At 36.4% G+C, this 21,889-nt stretch overlaps 1 protein-coding gene across 1 annotated transcript in view; it reads right to left on the reverse strand.

The window, feature by feature from the left end:
* The window catches only part of LOC122800919 (probable cation-transporting ATPase 13A4), an 846,809-nt gene that overhangs the window by 797,281 nt on the left and 27,639 nt on the right, over window positions 1-21,889 (reverse strand). The window contains exon 2 of the mRNA XM_044070278.1: window positions 9,273-9,446. Coding sequence (XP_043926213.1) covers window positions 9,273-9,446 — 174 coding nt within the window. The remainder of the gene's footprint in view (window positions 1-9,272; window positions 9,447-21,889) is intronic.

The raw sequence follows: 21,889 nt of genomic DNA on the forward strand, positions 1-21,889 counted from the left end.
ATATAAAATAGCTAGATTGATATAGCTATAGATATACATGCTAGGCATCCAGTCTAGAAGATCACTGAAAGGCCTAGTCCAATTTCCCTGAGCATTATCTGGTTAAGTGACTTTCTAAAAGTCACACAGTAGGCAAGTGGAGACTGAGGGAATCAAAGCATGGACTGCAAAAAGATCAAAGCATGGACTGCAAAAAGATCAAAGCATGGACTGCAAAAATATCAAAGCATGGACTGCAAAAAGATGCTCGTTAATAGCTCATAGCCTTAATCCTTTACACTAATTGCCACACACCATATACTATGATGTATACCAACTTGCTATGTGCTCCATAATTGGATGTCTAGAAAGTCATCTTGAGGACAGTGTGAAGTGAACCTTGGGAGGTGAATTCTGGCATCCATTTTAAGAAGGCATTATTTATTGGTTATAATCTAAGACACTTCATTGCAACTCTTTGTAGTACATGGAGCTTTAGTTGCCCCAATGTTCTACCAGCTGCAGAGAGAAAGAAAGAAAGAAAGAAAGAAAGAAAGAAAGAGAGAAAAGAAAAGACTAAAGTTTAGGAGTATAAAGTGTTTTACAGATATGAAAACCAGAAGACACTTGCCGTTACCAAATAGATAGTGGCCAGAAGTGAAATATAATTAACTAACAGCTTTATAAGATCTCAGATCCTTTCTTGAGGAACAGTATTATTTTCCTTTGTATTGCACTACAGTGTGCATTATAGCTTCCAGTCCTGTCAAATGCTTCTAACACTATTTTGTGGCAGCTGCCAAATATGTTGCAGCATGATTCTAGAGCAGATCAGCTGTAAAAGGTACATAACACACAGGATTACGATTGGGTCTCCAGTCATAGCCAGTGTATTATGTGTTTCAGACATGGATGCCAAGAAATGTACCTCAAGAGCAAAGCATCCATGTCATAAACTGCTAATTAAGTGTTAGGATCTATGACTCATCATAATTTTTCATAGTGCATCAATATACATTTCCTGAACTATAAGAAATATGAAACTCTAATGTCTGGCTTTATTGACTGACTGACTGTAATCCTCGGTGATTTACCAGAAGATCAAAAAATGCATGTGGGACAGAGCAAAAATATGAGACAAACTCAGGGACAGCAGGTAAAAACAAATCTGTGTTGCATTATGCTACTGTTCTTTGCCAACTGGTACTACCTGCTGTTAGCCCTAGTGTGAAACGCAACTGAAACAGCATTTAGGGGGTGCATAAGAACTAAGTACCTCCCTAGGTAGTGTTACTGTCGTACTTCATTTTAAGGAAGGTGTTAATTAGTTTAGCTTTCTCTCACCATCGGAATAGAATCTCACTGCTCTGTGTACTACACTTTTCTAACACTGGAAAAGTGCATAACAGATGTATCGTTTTGGCAGCTTTAGAGAAAAATAACAGATTTCACACATGTGAACATATATTGCTCGAACTGTCTAATATTTTCTGTATTGTGACTGTCATCTGCTTAAAATTTTAGCAAGTGGAAGAGATTTATTTGATGACTAGAGCAATATGCTTAACTTACGTCTTCTTGAGTTAAAAGCTCACAAAGGTTCAGCTGGGTGAAAACAACTGATCAAACCTCCAACTCAATGAGACATTTTGTAAAAATTGTATTTCTTTTGCATCTCCCTATATGGGGGGAACAGGATGCCCTCAGAACTTATACATACCAATCACAGAGTAGCACAACAGAGAAAAGGGAAATTAGTATATATAACAAAAAGACAGAATCCGTGCTTTTAAACACATAGAAACCACCCTGGCAGTGATTCTTCATCGATTGGGAGGTTCAGGATAGCGGAGATTAATTTGTCTTGATGTAGGCTTATCGATATTACTCTTGAAGAGAGGTAGAGAAGCCAGCCAGTGTGAGTGGGGGATTTGCAAAGTAATATTTAAAAATAATGACAAAAATGAAAGCAGTAGTTAAGTATACAGTTTATATTATGTACTGGCAAAGTGTAATAATCAATAATGTAAATGTATTATTATGGCCTACATAAAGGTCTAACTTTGCAATGGCTATGTTTGTAATAATATTGGTAGAATATATGTGCAGATGGCAAGTTGAACAGAAATATTAATTGTTGTTAGAGCACAGTTTGCCAGCATATTTTACTTTCTAAATATTTATCAAGAATAGTGAATCAGTATGGAATGTGTATTGATCACACACTATTAAATAGAAACTCATACACCCCCTGTAATTAACTATAGTATGGGCTATTTTGTGGCCATGTAGTAATTTGGATGTAATCTAAAATATGAAAAATCCTATTGTGTATATAGTAAGGCCCTGTTTTAATGTTCAAAGCAAATGCTGACCGGTCAGAAGCCACAGCTATTTCCTAATTCTGTACTGCTTTGTGGTATTATGTGATAATATAACTGTGACTCCCATACACTGGCCCAGTAATCAAGGAGCCTCAAACCTCACCACTAACACCAGTGAGGGATGTGCACATTGGGAGGATGAACAGTACACACAGAATAAAGTACAATTTCCCTTTAAAGCACACAGAGATCACAGTTAGTCTGGCACTGGTTACTCTCTCTCTCTCCCTCCAGATCCCCAATAAGACTCCCCACTGGCACAGATATAGGGTTAAGAACTCAGCCAATTGGTCAAGCCAAAACCTCCAGAACCCTCTCTGTCCAACCAGTGCTTTGTGTCCCTGCCCAAGTAGCTGACACACACACACACACACACACACACACACACACACACACACACACACACACACACACACACACACACACAAACTTTGAGATTTGATTTATATACAAACACACAGACACTCCTGGGAAAGGCTGGCACAGGATCTCCAGCTATGCCACCTTCTGTCCAGACTATACGATAGTACAACCTGCCACCAACCACCGTTATCAGCTACTATAAATGCCCTTACCAAAGGGTGACCAATTCTACTGTGCAGTGTTACTATTATCCAAATGGCAAGTGTGATCAAGGCTAAGGCTATTTAGGAGTGGCTTGTACAGTCTCACCAAATACATACAAGTACTCTAAGAGCTTATATATCTCTACACAAAACCAGGTTTAAATATATTTAATAATAAATAATAAAAACACAAAACAATACTCATTAACTCAACACAGTGACAACAGAGTTCAGATTCACAGGAAATACTTTAAAATAACATAGTAGGACAGTCTCACATAAATATAGAAAACATCTACGCTAATTTTGTTATATTCCTATCTATCTCGAAAATATACTATGCCGTAATGTCTTACTTACAGAGCCAGGCAGATACAAGTGCTGAATGGATATGTTCAGATCCAGAAAAAAATACAAAATGCACTTTTTTTCTCTCTAAGATAGTTCTTAAATTGCTAATACTCATTACTGCTGAATCATCTCAGATTACATTATTCTTGTCACCTCTGCTTAAGTTTCCTAGACTAGGACAATTCTCTCTTTGAAGTTTGCCTGATGCTGGATGTCATAAAACAATTACCTTAGAAACCTGTAATCACCTCTGTTTCCAGACAATAGAAAGAAGCCCTGGCTGCAGACATTCTGTCTCCTAGCTGAGATAATACACAGTCATAAAATTCTTTACTTGTTTTTTCAGAGTTTGCAAGTTAACTCTGTATGTCCCAATTTCTACCATGAAAACATACATTTACATTGGCATATAGTTTATACACATTTCTGCTGTTTTCCAGCAGGGTGCACTGTGGTTACAATCTTGAAGCTCAGTACAGAACATATAGTTTAATCATAACATATAGTTCTCTTACATTTGTAAAAGAAGCCTACAAATCCTACTAATATTTACAAATGTCATAGGATTATTTACAAAATTCTATCTAGCTGGGCTGGCAGCCTTCACAATAATCATTATTAGTATTAGTAGCATATTAAACATAGGACCGTAACATCATAGGAGATTACTGGATTATCGACCTGTAGGTCATTTTAAGCCTAGCCATTTCAACCCAATGTAATACCATAGAAGTACTAGTCAATACCCACGACTGCATTTAGTGATGACTGCCCATATCCAGGAGGGATGTGGGTGCAATCCATGGCAGGAATTTACAGTGCCCCATCCACTCATCCAAGTTCCTCTTGAACAGTGTCATGGAGGGGAATTGGTAGCCTGTTTCAAAGATGTGGCAGTCACTGGGAAATAAATCTGTCCCTCTGGCATGTCCTATTTAAGTCACAGGCCATATTTAAGTCCCTGGAACAGGTACCCTACACCCATTTGATTTATGGATATGCAGTAACTTCATATCCTTACAATGCAAGGGCATGCAATATTATTATTTGATTAATCACATTATATTTAAACTACTACTGTCTTTACTCTTATATTTTAATATATAATATGTCTGAGGATTGTTCTACATCAAAGAATATAGGATTGTTCTACATCAAAGAATATTGCACATAAGCAAAGTTACCAGTTTCAGTGAAAGCACCTAAAATGACCAAGTTAATACTCCACTTGTTCATTTTATGCATTTGTCTCAGCGAAGGAAAAGGGGCTTAGGTCATATTATAGTCCAACATGTGTGTATTGTCTAACTGATGTTTCTTACATATGAATGCTTTGGATATTCTGACTAAAGTATGGTTAGGCTGGTCTGACTAAAAGAAAAGGAGAAAAGCCTCATAGTGTCTAATGCTTTTGCATTTATATCATGTTAGTGGTGATAAACCTAATCATGGTAAGACTTGTTTGTTAAATACAGGACTGCACACTTATATACACTTGAAGACCCATGTCCATGTGTGCATGCATGTACAAACACAGACACGCACGCACGCACACATGGAAGTGGAAGGGAGAGGGAAGATTATTAATAGATGACGTGATCTACTTGATATATGAATTAAGAGAAATTAATGTAAAAATAATATCATGACTATCATCATTTATGAATCTTTTATATCAGATATCAAATTGTTATGCATTTTTTGCTTTTACTGTTTTTATTTCATTTTAGTATGTTTTTTACTACATGATCAAAAGCTAACACCTAAACAGGTGACATTTGGAAACTTGACACCATATTGTTGAATGATTACATACTTAAATACTAACTTAAATGAAAGAGAAATATCAAACTATTTTAGGATAATATAGTGTTTCACTGTAGAATAATATATGTATAAGAAAATGAAAAATAAGAGTGCTAAAAAATATTCTACAGGGAATTATTCAGGCCCACATCGACCCCTGATGTGGGAGCTGTGCCCCATCACCCCATAACTAAATATACTAACTTCAGGATTGCACTATCTCAGAGACAAGGTATATTTGTTTTACAGCAAAACCAGTGCATGCATGTCACAACAGTACATGGATATTATGTGTGTTAAATCTGTTTTTGTGTATTAGCAATGTGTGTTTCGGTATAGTATACGCAGAGCAGGGTTTTGTTACAGAGGCTTCAGTGCAGGGTGTATCTAAGCTTGTTCTACACTTATTTATGTATAGTACATGTATCTGCTTCTTTATTGTACTCTGTGCTGCAAGATATTTGCCTGGTTGAGCTTGTATATGAAAACAGATCTACAATGGTGAATGGTAAAGGCTGCACAATTCAAGTATTTTCATTGCAAGTATCACTTGTGCTGGACAAGAGCAGGGTGATATAGTGATGAACTGAAGAGTGAATATCATAGTCCCTGTTGGTAGTGCTTTTCATTATGGGTTGCACATAAAGCTTCATGACATGAAATATTCCATTTTGAATATCATTATATAGAACATTTATCTTATCAATATACCTTAATTTATGTTTTCAGACTCATGTCTTCTATCTCTTCTGAGATATTGCACTTCAAAATTTTGAGAAAACGTTCACTAGTTAATTACATATTTTCTGGCTGTCACATTGAGTTAAAAGTAAGCTGTAAATGAAAAATCTTGATCCTTGGCCTATTTATCAAAACTGTCAGTGCCTTATCTCAGGTGATTGTGAGATATTTTCATTCAAGCATTGCTCCTTCATCTCAAAGACAGCTTTAACAAACTTTAAACGTCTCCTTCTGTTACAGACTCTACAGTGAAGTGTTTTGACCAAAACCCATAAGAAATGATAAACTTTTCACTGTATAATACCATCTTTTAGGATGGATCTCTAAATGGTGCAGGAACAATAACAAGGCTAAGGTTTTGCACACTAATGTTAGTTAAAAAGAAAATAGAAAAAGTGTGGTTTTACCCTCATGGCTGCCAGGTAACAAAGGGTGCAATATGCTATGCCTCTAAGAATGTAACACTTAAGTATGCATTCTTTACATGTTTAAAGAGCAAGACCCAAATATTCCCATTATGACAGATTACAGAGTTTGCCATTAAAACCCTTAAAACCATTATGGTCTGAGCTAAATGGCATGGATATGTAGCTTATGATATATGATAAATAGTCATGGATATAGAATTTATGCTATATGTTAAATGGCATGGATATGCAGCTTATGCTATGTGCTAAATATTCATAGATATACAGTTTATGCTATATACTAAATAGTCATGGATATACAGTTTATGTTATATACTAAATAGTCATGGATATACAGTTTATGCTATATGATAAATAGTCATGGATATACAGTTTATGTTATATACTAAATAGTCATGGATATACAGTTTATGCTATATGATAAATGGTCATGGATATACAGTATATAGCTATATGTTAAATGGCATGTATATACAGCCTATGCTATATGCTAAATAGACATGGATATGCAGCTTATGCTATATGATAAATAGTTCTGGATATGCAGCTGAATACCTAACATATACACCACTGGGGTGTGTCGATACCAATTGCATTGATTATTAGCAAACAAAGTGACAGTGGTAAAGAAGAATCTGTGAAACAGGTCATAATGCTGTCTATTCAGGTTGTAGTAGGATTTACAAGAGCTACTGCAAAGCTGTATTTCATAAAAAGGACATTTGTAGCATAGGTAAACAAAAGGCTGAGTATGACCAGTAAAGCGATGTAATCAAAAAATGTTCAGTACTTTGTCAAGCAGTTTAAAGAAAACACTTCCTGATAATTTGTTGTTTACAATGAACTGGACCCTTTGTTTGTCTGTTTTTATACATAAAACCCATTGTATCACATAATCTCATGCAAAGTACAGTACTTATGGTAGGCTGCACTTCGCTTCAAATAACTATATATATATATATATATATATATATATATATATATATATATATATATATATATATATATATATATATATATATATATATATATATAAACCAACACAACTCGTGGAACCAGACCTGATACCAATGAAAAGTCAGGGTAATGAAATAATCCAATTTCTTGACAAGCCACAAACCTGAGTTAAGCGCTTTCGTCCGCCACACTACAGGACTTTATCAAAACTGTTGTACAAAGCCAAAAGTTTGCTTTTATCCTTAAGTTAGTTGATAATTTGTTAAATTATTCAATAATTCAGTTAAAATTGCCTGTTACCTTTATAACAAATAGGTTAATTTAAAAACAGTAGTATGGTAAATAAAAATACATATACAGTTCTAAACAATATTAATTGCTTTAACAATTCATAATGCAGTTGCCCTATCTTTTAATATTGTTACAAGTAAAACATGGTCGTTTAACCCTGGAGGGATGGTAGCATTTAAAAATAACTGCCATCTAAATTCACTTCTGTAAATGTCATTTGACCAGTCCCCGCGCCAATGTCTTTCCTTAAAATTTCTAGAATCCCAAATCAGAATCCAAGCTTAGCCTAACAAGAGAGTATGTGTTTGTATAATGCATTGTTGCCATTTTGCATTTCAGTGGCAGAAAGATGTTCATATATTCTTTTATGCAAGGACCTCTCTGTTTTCCCCACATAAAACATTGGGCAATCCTGACAAATAACAATATACACTAGCCCACAACTGTCACAGTTGCCTTTTTTCAAACAAATTGTCCTCTGAGGGTCACCTATCACTAATTGCTCTCTTTTGTAAATATATGGACAATATTTACAAAAACCACAACTAGTTATACCTCCTTGACTAGATTGTGGATGGGTAGGATGATATATAGGTATATATATTTCCAATAACATATGGCTTACATGTAGTCGTAAATTTACTGACATTGCACATCAAATCACTACCTAAATTTGTTGAATATTGCTGTAAGATTATTTCGGAAATGCAACTATTTTTTAATGCAACAGTTTGGCTGCTTGCTTTTTTATATTTAAGTGTATAGTTTGATTTTTTACTATATTTATTTGTGAGTTGGTATCATCAATCATTCTGCTATAAGTATGCCATCAGTGTTTTACTGTAGGTAATTATTTGTGATGCCACTACCCATGTAAGGGGATCCCTGACAATGTCATTTCTCACAAATGATGTTGGTGCACATTGCTGGTTTCTTTTTCTTCACTTTCCCTCTCTCCACCTGCATGAAAACATGTATATTTGATCCCTGCTGTCTGGGCTTCTATCTATGAATATTTTCATCTTCCACGTCCTTGGTACTTTATTTGCCCCTAATTCATGTTTTCTACACAAGCTCTGTGTATTCTATGTACTTGCTGCACACATCTGATTTGCTGTATTACCTTGTCAGTTTCACATGTACTTTCTCTTTCCCTACTTTATGCTGTGCTCTTTGCTATATTTCCATCTTTCTCATTGCATTGCAGTTTAGCATTACTGCATTGACAAAGGTTGAATGGTTCTGTTTGCACTGCCGTTTAGGATAACATCACAGTTTAACATGATGTTTACAGTGTATGATTTGGTAACTACCCTGAATGTCATGTTTATCATTCTTCCAGTGTTAGCCTTTGTCATTGTACAATATATTAAATACCTGTTATTATCTGATTTAGTGTTACACTCTTGCCAGTGAGGCAACCAAAAGTACTTTATACTACTATATGGCTTAGAATGCACCATGCAAACTGTTATATGTTCCTTGGAGGTGCTATCCTCTATGGCTGTATGAACTAGTATTTACCCTTGGCTGCTAGGTGTTGCTGAGTTGTGTCCTTCTATTTGGTATTCATTACTTACAAATTGAGTGAGCTGGCAGTTTGTTTTTCTATTTTTTAGGAAGAACTTGTGCTGTTGCATTTTTTCAGCACTTAAGTTTCCAAAGAGCTCTATTTATTTCTGCTGTGCTGTACATTTTTTATAGTAAATTTAGTCTGTGGATAGATTTCCTTTTTTTTTCACAAATGTAGTTTAGAAATACAAACTTACTGTGGTTCTAAGCAGCACCGTATCAGCTTCTTCCAGTGTACATGGAACACAGTTTGCCCAAACATTCCATTTGGGTTTTTTATAAAACAGGAAAGCTAGAATTCCACAGGTCAGAATGGCTCCCAGAATGAACAAAGCTCTGCGACATATATGAGTCTTGTAACCAAAGATCTCCTGTTTGATAAAAGAAATAATATAAGTGGTTGTAAACACATCTCTTTGTATCAAATGCATCCAATTCAGATACAACAGTCTCTATGGAGAATATATTCTGACATATGTCTACCCCTGATCATTTCTCGGCTGTATCTCCATTTCCTTATAAAAACACATCATGCGGTATTTTTAATATAAAAACAACTCTGCTTAATTTCACATGTTTGTACATGGGAATATGGAAAAACAAAAGTCCATGTTGGCTTGATGATAGTAAATCTAACCAGAGACTCCAAAATGTAAAAAAAAAGTGTGCCACAACTAAGAACTCCCAACAACTGCTTTATTGTTATGAAGGATACAGAGGCTAATCTGAATCTTTCTGTAAAGCTCCAAAAGATGTGTACCTCTGGAAAAATAAAGGAGTCATAAACTCTATTAGTATGTGGCAGTGGACCACTACAGAGAGAGATTTGGATGGCAGAGCAATGTTTTTTTTGCTGAAACAAGCACAGGTGACAGTTTGGTGAACTCCTTTGAAATATGACATATGCAATAAATGCTCATTTGTATTCCAAAATGTGCATGATGATTGGGCAGCCCAGTCAGCGTTCCTATTGCAAAACGAGCATATACCAATAAAAATGAGTTAAATAAGAAACAAATAAACTCACTGAAAACAAAAACGGAACACCACTGCAGCCAGAACGATGTAAAAGAAAAGCATAATTTATTTCAAGACCAAAACAGCGTTTCGCTTCCAGAAGCTTCATCAGCAGTTGAAAGGATTAAAACCAAATGCATTTAAAACAAAGTAACTGGCGCTTGTTGGACATCACAAAGCGCCACAATGTTGTAAAGGGTAACGATGAAACTTAAAGGGCAACAATAACAAGGAGGCGGGTGAAAACAAATATAGTATGCCCTGTAAAACTTATATAAAAAATAAAAACATTCTAAATGAAATGTGAAGCTAAAGTTGTATATAATAAATATCAATAAACAACAGCAACTAAATGTACTACTGCATCGGGTCACCTAACAGGAGCAAGCAATATGAAAAAAGCTGCATATCAAAGGAAATCAATATGTTAAGGTTGCTATTACTTTAAACTATAGATGGAATAGAACATTCAATGGGCTTAACCCTAGCAGCAGCAATATATGCACCATTATTCACTGTCCTTGGAGTTGACCAATGGGATAGGTTGGTACGCCACTAAGAGTAAAAATGTATTATCTAAGGTAGCTCTTATATTTAAGAATAGCAGCAATATTACAGTTTTCGTTTAGCCCAGGAAATGAAAAGGCGTCCAGTTGGAGTTGCCATTCGAGCTCACGAGTCTCAACAATGAGAGATTGTGGGCCACCTCTGATATCCATGCTGATATGGTCAAGGCCCATGAACAGGAAGCTGTGCTGTTGTTAAGAATATGTTTTGACAATGCGTTGTCGCTTTTCTTATCGTTGATAGCGTAGATGTGTTGGTATATACGGTCACATATTCTTAACAACAGCGGCCACAGCTTCCTGTTCATGGGCATTGACCATATCAGCATGGATATCAGAGGTGGCCCACAATCTCTCATTGTTGAGACTCGTGATCGAATGGCAACTAACTGGACGCCTTTTCATTCGGGCTAAACGAAAACTGTAATATTGCTGCTATTTTAAATATAAGAGCTACCTAGATAATACTTTTTACTCTAGTGGCGTACCAACCTATCCCATTGGTCAACTCAAGGACAGTGAATAATGGTGCATATATTGCTTTGCTAGGGTTAAGCCCATTGAATGTTCTATTCCATCTATAGTTTAAAGTAATAGCAACCTTAACATATTGATTTCCTTTGATATGCAGCTTTTTTCATATTGCTTGCTCCTGTTAGGTGACCCGATGCAGTAGTACATTTAGTTGCTGTTGTTTATTGATATTTATTATATACAACTTTTTAGCTTCACATTTCATTTAGAATGTTTTTATTTTTTTATATAAGTTTTACAGGGCATACTATGTATTTGTTTTCACCCTCCTTGTTATTGTTGCCCTTTAAGTTTCATCGTGCTACAACATTGTGGTGCTTGTGGTGATGCCAACAAGCCAGTTACTTTGTTTTAAATGCATTTGGTTTTAACTTTTCAACTGCTGATGAAGCTTCTGGCTTTTCTGGAAGCGAAACGCTGTTTTTGGTCTTGAAATTGTGCTTTTCTTTACATCGTTCTGCAGTAATACCAATAAAAAGTAATCCGGCTGCTGAACAATTCAGTGGTTGGTCTTTCCAGTTGGAAAATGTTCCATAATACCATTTGTATGATGCCTTTTCAAAAAATACAACTAAATAAGAGAAAAATCAGGGATGTTCTTCAAAACTGCAGATGAGTGAGACGAATGGTTACCGACAGTACGAATGATCATACTGCTGGTCACCATTCATCTCAACTGTCCACTTTTTTATACAATGCCCCTAATTTTACTTGTATTTTTGTCCTTTCACTCATAAAATATTTGCTTTTGTGTTAAAACTACAAGTTAATTATACAACACATATCTCACTTCTGTCCTTCCTATTCTTTACACGGTGCATGTTCCCCACAGGAAGAGGAAGCCTATAAAGTTGCTTTCTCAAAGCTGCTATCAGAAATTTCAAACTCTAAAAAGAAAAAAAGAAAAATAATTCATGACATAATAAATGTTAATACAATACATTAAAAAAAAAAAACTCATGTTCCCTAAGAATCAGCTCCAAAGCATACCTCACTACCTCTTCTATCTGAAATAGAGATTTCACTTATTATTTCCTGACTTTAATACTCAATGATTTGCATATCTTTTATGAAGACCCCCACCAAAAATATGACACAAACAACTTAACACTGGGGGTGGGGTGGGAGGGCAGACACAGCAATATACTCTGTTGCCATTAGCATGCAGAAACAGGGCATGTACAGTACATATTTTGGATGCTCCAGACTACCAGAAAAGAGTACTAATATCTTCTTATACAATGATGTTATTTAGAAAAGGTAAGACTTTGTCTTAAATAACATCATTGGATAATAGCAATTGTCCACACTTGTGTATGGGTAATGCAGAATTTACCCACAGCTGGCTTGATTTATTCTCTTGTTCTTCACTCCTGTGATCAAATCATGCTAACTGTAGGTAGATCCTGCATTGCTAAAATAACTAACAGTCTATGTTCCTTGTTAACTTGACATCACTTTCATAAAGTTACTTAAAGAATCAAAATGGTGGGGGGGGGGGGGCAGAGGAAAGCAGAGAAGGACTATACATACAGGAAAAAGCAAGACCTAATCACATCCTGCAAGGATACTTAGGACTAATGCCATGAAATCCAGAGTGCTTGTGAGAACATGAATGATTACAACATACTGATCACGCCTGTACAGTGCATTATCAGGATGGAAAATAGTGACAAAGTCATGTTACTGCGAGGTAGCACTGGGCAATAACAAGCTAGAATGAAAGTGGTATTCAAGGAAAAAAAAACGGGCAAAAGTAAAGACAGAAATGGGGCAGAAGTGAGTTATTGAATAATTCAACCACAAATAAAAGTAGCAATAAGGAAGAAATTGCAATATAACTGTCTATTTCACTGGAGATGATTCATGTAGACAGTTAAAGAGGTAAAGATCCAGTTATGACATGTTAAAATAATGAGACAACAATGCTGTAAACTGTTAAAATTCTTTGAAGATTATGCACACTTGCTCCAAAAGATGTGTACCTCTGGAAAAATAAAGGAGTCATAAACTCTATTAGTATGTGGCAGTGGACCACTACAGAGAGAGATTTGGATGGCAGAGCAATGTTTTTTTTGCTGAAACTAGACACAGGTGACAATTTGGTGAACTCCTTTGAAATATGACATATGCAATAAATGCTCATTTGTATTCCAAAATGTGCATGATGATTGGACAGGCCAGTCAGCGTTCCTATTGCAAAACGAGCATATACCAATAAAAAGTAATCCGGCTGCTGAACAATTCAGTGGTTGGTCTTTCCAGTTGGAAAATGTTCCATAATACCATTTGTATGATGCCTTTACAAAAAATACAACTAAATAAGAGAAAAATCGGGGATGTTCTTCAAAACTGCAGACGGGTGAGATGAATGGTTACCGACAGTACGAATGATCATACTGCTGGTCACCATTCGTCTCAACTGTCCACTGTTTTATACAATGTCCCTAATTTTACTTATATTTTTGTCCTTTCACTCATAAAATATTTGCTTTTGTGTTAAAACTACAAGTTAATTATACTACACATATCTCACTTCTGTCCTTCCTATTCTTCACACGGTGCATGTTCCCCACAGGAAGAGGAAGCCTATAAAGTTGCTTTCTCAAAGCTGCTATCAGAAATTTCAAACTCTAAAAAGAAAAAAAGAAAAATAATTCATGACATAATAAACGTTAATACAATACATTAAAAAAAAAACTCATGTTCCCTAACAATCAGCTCCAAAGCATACCTCACTACCTCTTCTATCTGAAATAGAGATTTCACTTATTATTTCCTGACTTTAATACTCAATGATTTGCCATATCTTTTATGAAGCCCCCCACCAAAAATATGACACAAACAACTTAACACTGGGGGGTGGGGTGAGAGGGCAGACACAGCAATATACTCTGTTGCCATTAGCATGCAGAAACAGGGCATGTACAGTACATATTTTGGATGCTCCAGACTACCAGAAAAGAGTACTAATATTTTCTTATACAATGATGTTATTTAGAAAAGGTAAGACTTTGTCTTAAATAACATCATTGGATAATAGCAATTGTCCACACGTGTATGGGTAATGCAGAATTTACCCACAGCTGGCTTGATTTATTCTCTTGTTCTTCACTCCTGTGATCAAACCATGCTAACTGTAGGTAGATCCTGCATTGCTAAAATAACTAACAGTCTATGTTCCTTGTTAACTTGACATCACTTTCATAAAGTTACTTAAAGGATCAAAATGGTGGGGGGGAGGGGGCAGAGGAAAGCAGAGAAGGACCATACATAAAGGAAAAAACAAGACCCAATCACATCCTGCAAGGATACTTAGGACTAATGCCATGAAATCCAGAGTGCTTGTGAGAACATGAATGATTACAACATACTGATCACGCCTGTACAGTGCATTATCAGGACGGAAAATAGTGACAAAGTCATGTTACTGTGAGGTGGCACTGGGCAATAACAAGCTAGAATGAAAGTGGTATTCAAGGAAAAAAAAACGGGCAAAAGTAAAGACAGAAATGGGGCAGAAGTGAGTTATTGAATAATTCAACCACGAATAAAAGTAGCAATAAGGAAGAAATTGCAATATAACTGTCTATTTCACTGGAGATGATTCATGTAGACAGTTAAAGAGGTAAAGATCCAGTTATGACATGTTAAAATAATGAGACAACAATGCTGTAAACTGTTAAAATTCTTTGAAGATTATGCACACTTGTTTTACCATTTCATTTTGCTGTAAGTTTTCATTATCTGTGTAGATTGGGCTTTGGGGCCTTAAAGTATATATCTTCTTACTTTAGTTACATTAGTATGTATTAATAATAAAGTAAGCAGTTGCTCAATTACTCCCTGATTCCATGTCACATAGGTCTCAACCAATCAGGGGCAAATCCAGAAATAATCACTTGCATTTTTAAAATGCAAGTAAGGTTAACTTGAGACATTGACAGAATAAGAGTATGTGAATTAATATACATTTTTGAAGTAAAATAAGTTTACAACTCTAATTAGTGTCATTATTTATTAACTATAATTCACCATAGTTTCTCCAAAAGTCACCAATTTTAGTAGGGATTAAGAGGGGAAGAGCTAAAATTTGAGTAAAAATCAGGGAAATCCCTAAACATCAGGGACAGTTCAGAGGTGTGCCAGGTCATTGTGGGAATTGTAGGGCAAATTGCTTGTGGTAAGTAGGTTGGCATTGTCTGTAGTATGCAGGAGATTTATACACATAAAGTGATGCACAATCAATCAGTCCCTTGACCAGCGAGTCAGACAGCAATTCAATAAATAAATAATTGCAGTTATATTCAAATGTAAGGTAGCATAAGTAAAATGGAACAGTGTACAATTCCTAGGAAAGTGTTCAGTGCTTGGCATACAGTGTAATGACACAGATGTAGCACAGCTATTAAAAGCTGTCCACCTTGGGATGATCACTTTTAGGAAGAAACCTAGGGATATGTGAATCATTTCAGTGATAGCCTTAAAGTAAAGGGTAACTGTGTGTGTGTGTGTGTTTTATACATTGAATTGATTACTGCTATAAGGAAAACTCTTCTAACAATCTGTGGACTTGTAATAATCTGTGAAGATAAAGACATGATGAAAGTGCCATGAAGATGAAGATGATGATGACAGAGATGATAAAATTGAAGCTCATAAAGATGTGATGAAGAGGACTAGAAAGATGAAAATGATGGAAATGATGCAGTGTTAATAATGATGATGAAGATGATGATCGATAAGATTAAGATATAAAGAAGAAGAAGAAGAATATGATGATGATGATGAGGAGGATTGGGGAAGTGCAATAAAGATGACTATGAAAATGTGATGAAGATGGTGAGGATGTCATGGCAATGATGGTGCTGAAAATAATAGATATCAATAAATAGGTTCATAGGTTTATACTAGGCTATCTGCCCTAAGGCATTTATAAGCCTAGCCCAAATTTTTCACCCTTTATATGAAAAAATACTGTGCCCATTAGTTTGTTGTGCCTCTGTCCAGCAGTGACACAGAGATGATTCCCGGGATAAACCTACGATCTCCCATCCACAGGTCAAGATTTCTCTTGAACAGAGCCAGCGAGGTGCTCTGCCTTACATGGATCAGGATTTTATTCCACAGCATAGGGAGTCTCTGAGTGATAAATCTATCCCTCCAGCACGTCCTATTTATATCCGTGCTAAGGTTTAGTTTTCTAGTGGTTTTGGTGGATTTGGATTTTGAGGTGGAGCATGTCCATTAATTCCGGGTTGGACATAGCCTTGTATGTCAGGCACATGTCACCTCTGAGCAGACGGTATGCAACTGAATAGAGCTGGAGTTTCTTCAATCTGGCAGCATATGACAGATTTTGGAGTCCCTTTATCCTTTTGGTGAGGAACTTTTGGGGTCTCTCCAATTGCTGCAGATGTCGGGTGAGATACATCCCGAATGGGGCATTGTACTCGATCATTGGTCTGATAAGTGAAGAGTACAGGGGAACAATGACCTCACTAGATCTGGCTGTGAATCCCTTCATGATCAGGTGGGCAATGTAGAAGGTCTCTCTAACCACTTTAGCAACGTGAGTGTCAAAAGAAAGGCCACTGTCAACCTGGGTCCCCAGGTCCCTGATAACCTCTTCTGTGCTTAGTGGATTGCCACCTATATGGTAGCTTGGGGTTACCTTGTTTTAAGGGTATGACTATACATTTTGCTTAACTTCAGGCCATGGCTCTGGCACCAGCTATCTGTTTCTGAGTCCCTTCTGAAGGATATCCATGTCCGATGCACTTTCCACTATGGCTTCAATTTGCAGTCGCCTGCAAACTTTGTCAGCCAAAGTCCTCCCATGTTGGCCTGTACTTCTGAGAAGTAGATGCCGAACAATAGGGGACCACGGACCGAGCCCTGTGGGACACCACTTGTGACTGGCTTGGAGTCTGACATAGCGCCAGCAACTCTAACCCTGTGGGTCCGTCCTTAAGCCAGTTTGCAACCCATCTTGTGACATATGGGTTTACATTTAAGCTGGTAAGTTTTTCTACAATACCAGTGGGGGTATTGTGTCAAGGCCTTTGCAAGGTCAAGGTAGGCTGTATGGACTGCCTTTCCCTCATCAATGGCCTTGGTGACTGTTTCGAAGAAGTCGACTAAGTTCAAAAGGCATGATTTGCCCTTGACGAAGCCAAACTGGGTCGGGTCCAATGTCTGCAAGTCCCCTATATCTTTGTTTATGAGCTCCATTATGATCCTCTCCATAGCTTTGCAGACTAGACTTGTTAAGCTTATGGGGAGGTAATTACCAGGGTCCATAGAGGCACCGCCTTTGTGGAGTGGGACCACAGCTGCCGTGACGCCTCCTTGGGCATTATCCTGTGGTAAGGCTGAGATTAAACAGCTGCCTTATGTGCGGGTTTAATTCCTCATTTAGCTCATGTAGCACACAGCCGGTGACACCATCCGGTCCCATTGATGCTGTGTTTTTAGCTTTAGAGAGAGCAGCTTTCACCTGCGCATTTGAGATGTCTGGGAGGCTACACTCTGCTGGGATAGTTATCTCTCCTTTAGGGGAGAGGGGTGAAGTTTGCACTGAACCTGTCTGCCAGTATGTTGGCAATGTCTGTGGGTTCAGTGATTTTTGTATCATTTTGGACTAATTCTGAGCATATCTGAGAGTTTCCACCCAGGTTCCTAACATAGCTGAAAAGGCCTTATGATTGTCCTTTGAATCCATGGCAATTTTTCTCTCAAAATTGGCCTTAGTTGATTTTATGAGTGCTCGTATTTTTTACTAATAATGATCAGGGTGACTTCCCTTTATGGATTTTATTCTATCATGTAATAGCTTTCTCCTCTTATTGTAAAGTTTGTTAATGGCTGGGGTCCACCAGACTGGACGCTTGCCCTTTGTGGAAAGAGTCTTGGTTTTATTTGGGATTGCCTGATCCATGCAGTCCTGGAGGTGTTCATAGAAGGCATTTGTAAGGGCTTTCGCAGCTTTGGTTGTGGTTTCCACTGGCTCAGGGGCCTTGAAGGATACCACACCAGTCTTGAGTAGTGTGAAGTTTGCTTTAGAGAAGTTCTTCACTGTGGTCTTTTGTTTGGGGTGGGGATGTGGATTTCCAGTGAGATTAGTTTATGATCAGATCTCACCAATGAGGGATATACTTCCGGTGTGGAGCATTTTGTCCCCATGTTTGTGATAATGAGATCTAGTATATTTTCTCCTCTCGTGGGAACAGTGACTAGCTGTTCCATGGCATTTGAATTTATGAACTCCAGGAACCGTTGGGCTAGAAAGTTAGGGCTTGAGTAATGTTCCCAGTCTATATTTGGCTAGTTGAAGTCACCCAATATGATGGTGTTTTGTGTGAAGATAATGATTCCATGAAGATAAAAACAATGATAATGATGCATATAGAATGGTAATGATGCATATGTGGTGGAGATGATGACAGTGAACCTCATACAATGAAGATAAAATGATGACAAAGACAAAGAGGCAATGAAAATATTATGATGACACTTGTAATGATATAATGAAGATGATATGAAGAAGATGAGTCATCATAGTTTTCATCTTTACTGTCATGATCTTCATCAGTTGTCTTCATTGCAAAATGATTTTCATCATATATGTATCACACCTTCATCAATATGTTCACCAGCTTTACTGCATCTTCATCAGCAGCATCTTCACCATCTGAGCCATCTTCATCACATCTTGATTCTTAGCCTCTTCATCGTCTTTATCATCTTCAATTCTTCTTTATTTATATCTTCATCATCTTCATAATTATCTTCACCTGTTTATCATATTCATGCCCCCCGTGTCAGCATAATCACATCATTATCATCATCATCACCATCACCTAGTCTGTCAGATTCCTCACATCATATCTAATGTGTTTGCATTTTTATCAAAACCATCTTCACCATCATCATTTTCATCTTCATCTTCCTGTTTGTCAGCATTGCATCTTTATTGTCATATTCATAAGCATCAACTTCATTGCATCTTTATTTTCACAGATTCACATATTGTTCCAAAAGCTTTCATTACAGACTAATCCATTCAATGTGTAGCACAGACAAATGCTCTTTCTTTAATATAGGGTTATCATTAGGGGAATTCATATACCCCTAGGGTTATTTGTCACAGTGGTCATCCCATGGTATGCAACTATTAAAGTGTTACAGCTGTGTTATTACACTGTATGCCAAGCTCTATATTTTATTAGGATTCTTTATCATGTTCCACTTTGCTTTACCTGAATATAACTGCATTTATTTATTTATTGATTAATTGTTTAACTGAATGACTAATTGTTTTGCATTCTGTGTCACATTGTGTTGATATCTTTTACACACCACATAAAACATCTAGCCTTTACAAAATGTTTGTCCCCACAATTGTATCATCTGAAGATGGGATCACATGATCCGGAATCAGGAAGAAACTGGCACTGCTTAGCATACATTTAATACATTTAGAGAATGGGCAATGTATACATCTTCTCCCTGACTGAAGAGTGAATGTTTTCTACCAAGATGTTAATGTATAAGTAATACCCAACAAAAAATAAGTCTGTCTCTTCATGGCAGCATATTAAGCTTCAGTGAAGATTGGATGAAAAAAAAGCAAATGGATGCCATTTTTAAGGGAATGTGAAATTAAAAATAAGTAAGAAAATGAAATGTGTGTGTGTGTGTGTGTGTGTGTGTGTGTGTGTGTGTGTGTGTGTGTGTGTGTGTGTGTGTGACAGAGATAAGAGAGAGAGAACGCTGATAAGAGAGCATGAGAGAGAGAGAGAGAGAGAGCACATCCTAAGACCGTCCAACTGCAACAGGTAGTCTATCTCAACTTATTTTGTAAACAAGAATTGTGATACATCAATGTCTGCCACAAGTTACTGAGTATAATTCTTAGTGATTACCAAAAGAAAATAAAAGCACACACCTATCTACTTTGTGATTTAAAATGCACTTACTGTATGAAGCTTTTAATATCTTACATTACTGACTGACAGCTAGTCAAATAATAAAAAAGCACAAATCTTCCTTAATAATACAACGTATGAAGCTTTAAAACCTGTTATTTTTGAATGACTGTAATCTACAATTATATGAAAGTATGCCACTGAATAAGATAAAAGAAAAAAAAATAACAAACTGATCAAGTTGTGTATAGTGCCATGCAGTTTCTGAACAATAAGTATGAAACTCTTAACTTCTGACATTGCTAAGTAATTTTAATCCACACTGAATTACTAGTAAAGTAATCATTTTATGAGGGACAGTGCAACACTATGTGGGAAAATTAGTAGCAGTAGGCGGTAATGAGGCATGCGGGCAGAGATGTTTAATGGCTTGCATTCTAAGATTAGAGTAGATATCTGAGGTGTAGTCATGTAAAGTGTCTGTAACTGATTTGTGTTTGTGTTGGTGTTTGTGAGGGCTTCCCATTGAAATGTTAGCGCTTGAAATGCCAATTGCTGACTAACTGCAGAAAAGACCAAAACTGCGAGAGAAGAGCAAATCTTGAACGTCGCTGTTCCCTTTAAACCTTTTTTTGTGCAAGGTCCCTGCTACAATGAGAACTGGCAGTTGAAGTGGTTTGTAAAGTATATAGAACTAAATGCAAATGACATGTAAGGAAACCATTTTAATATATAATTTCAAAAATGTAGCTTATCCTTTCACAAACATACTCAGGTCAATTATTAATTAATGAAATATCAAGATATTTTCAGGTATCCTATTTTTGTCAGACTTCCTGTCCTAAACCTTCACCTTATATAGAATTAGAAACATAATGGGGCTGTAAACCTTTGTATTTAATAATAATTAATTTATTATCATATGCACTGCCAAGAACATAGAAAATAAACACTGAACTTTAGCTGTCTTGAAATTCCATGCTCAATAACATATGCATATTGTGTCTATTCAGTACATGCTTGAAGAAATGACAGATATTATTTTTAGATTATCCTGACCTGTGTGAAAGATGCGCAGCTCTTTAGACATGATGAAAGTAAAAAACTACCTCAAACAGAAAGATAAGATTGTGGGTAAATTAAACAGAGGGAAAACATTCATCCCAACAGAAAATGTTCATCCCATTTCCATTATGTGGAATGAAATATTTAAAGCTCATGACATCAGTAGATATCTTATTCAGAAAGTCTGCTATAGACACAGTTTTGATTGTGATATACATACATCTGTATTTACACATCACGTTTTCCTTATTTATAGGGACAGGTGTTTGACAGCATTTCTTTGAAGTATAGGCATCTAATTATCCTGGTGTTTATCATGTCCACATGCAATACTGAAGCCCTAGAGGTATAACCGAATGAAAGCCCGTTTTCATACTATTAAAAACTGTTGGAAAATTATTAGATCATTAAATGTTTGTTATATAAAAAGACCTTATAATAAACAAAAGGAAATGCTAAAATTAGGAATGCTTCTGGAAAGAGTGGAGAACGTAGTCAGTATAATGCAGTCTGTAAGTAATGACACAATATGTGTGACAGTGATGGTATAAATTCACATAAGAACCTTCAGGATGAAGAAATGAAGATGAAAGCAAATAATAAAATAAATGGTTTTGGGGAAAATTACCTGTTTGTTTGTTTAAACAACCTCCTCTCAGTTCAGTACAGATGGCAGATAGTTTGGTTTGCACAATGTGTGTT

This window comes from Protopterus annectens, chromosome 4.part1 (assembly GCF_019279795.1).
Source record: "Protopterus annectens isolate FY-2018-M chromosome 4.part1, PAN1.0, whole genome shotgun sequence".
In the NCBI taxonomy this organism is placed as follows: domain Eukaryota; kingdom Metazoa; phylum Chordata; order Ceratodontiformes; family Protopteridae; genus Protopterus; species Protopterus annectens.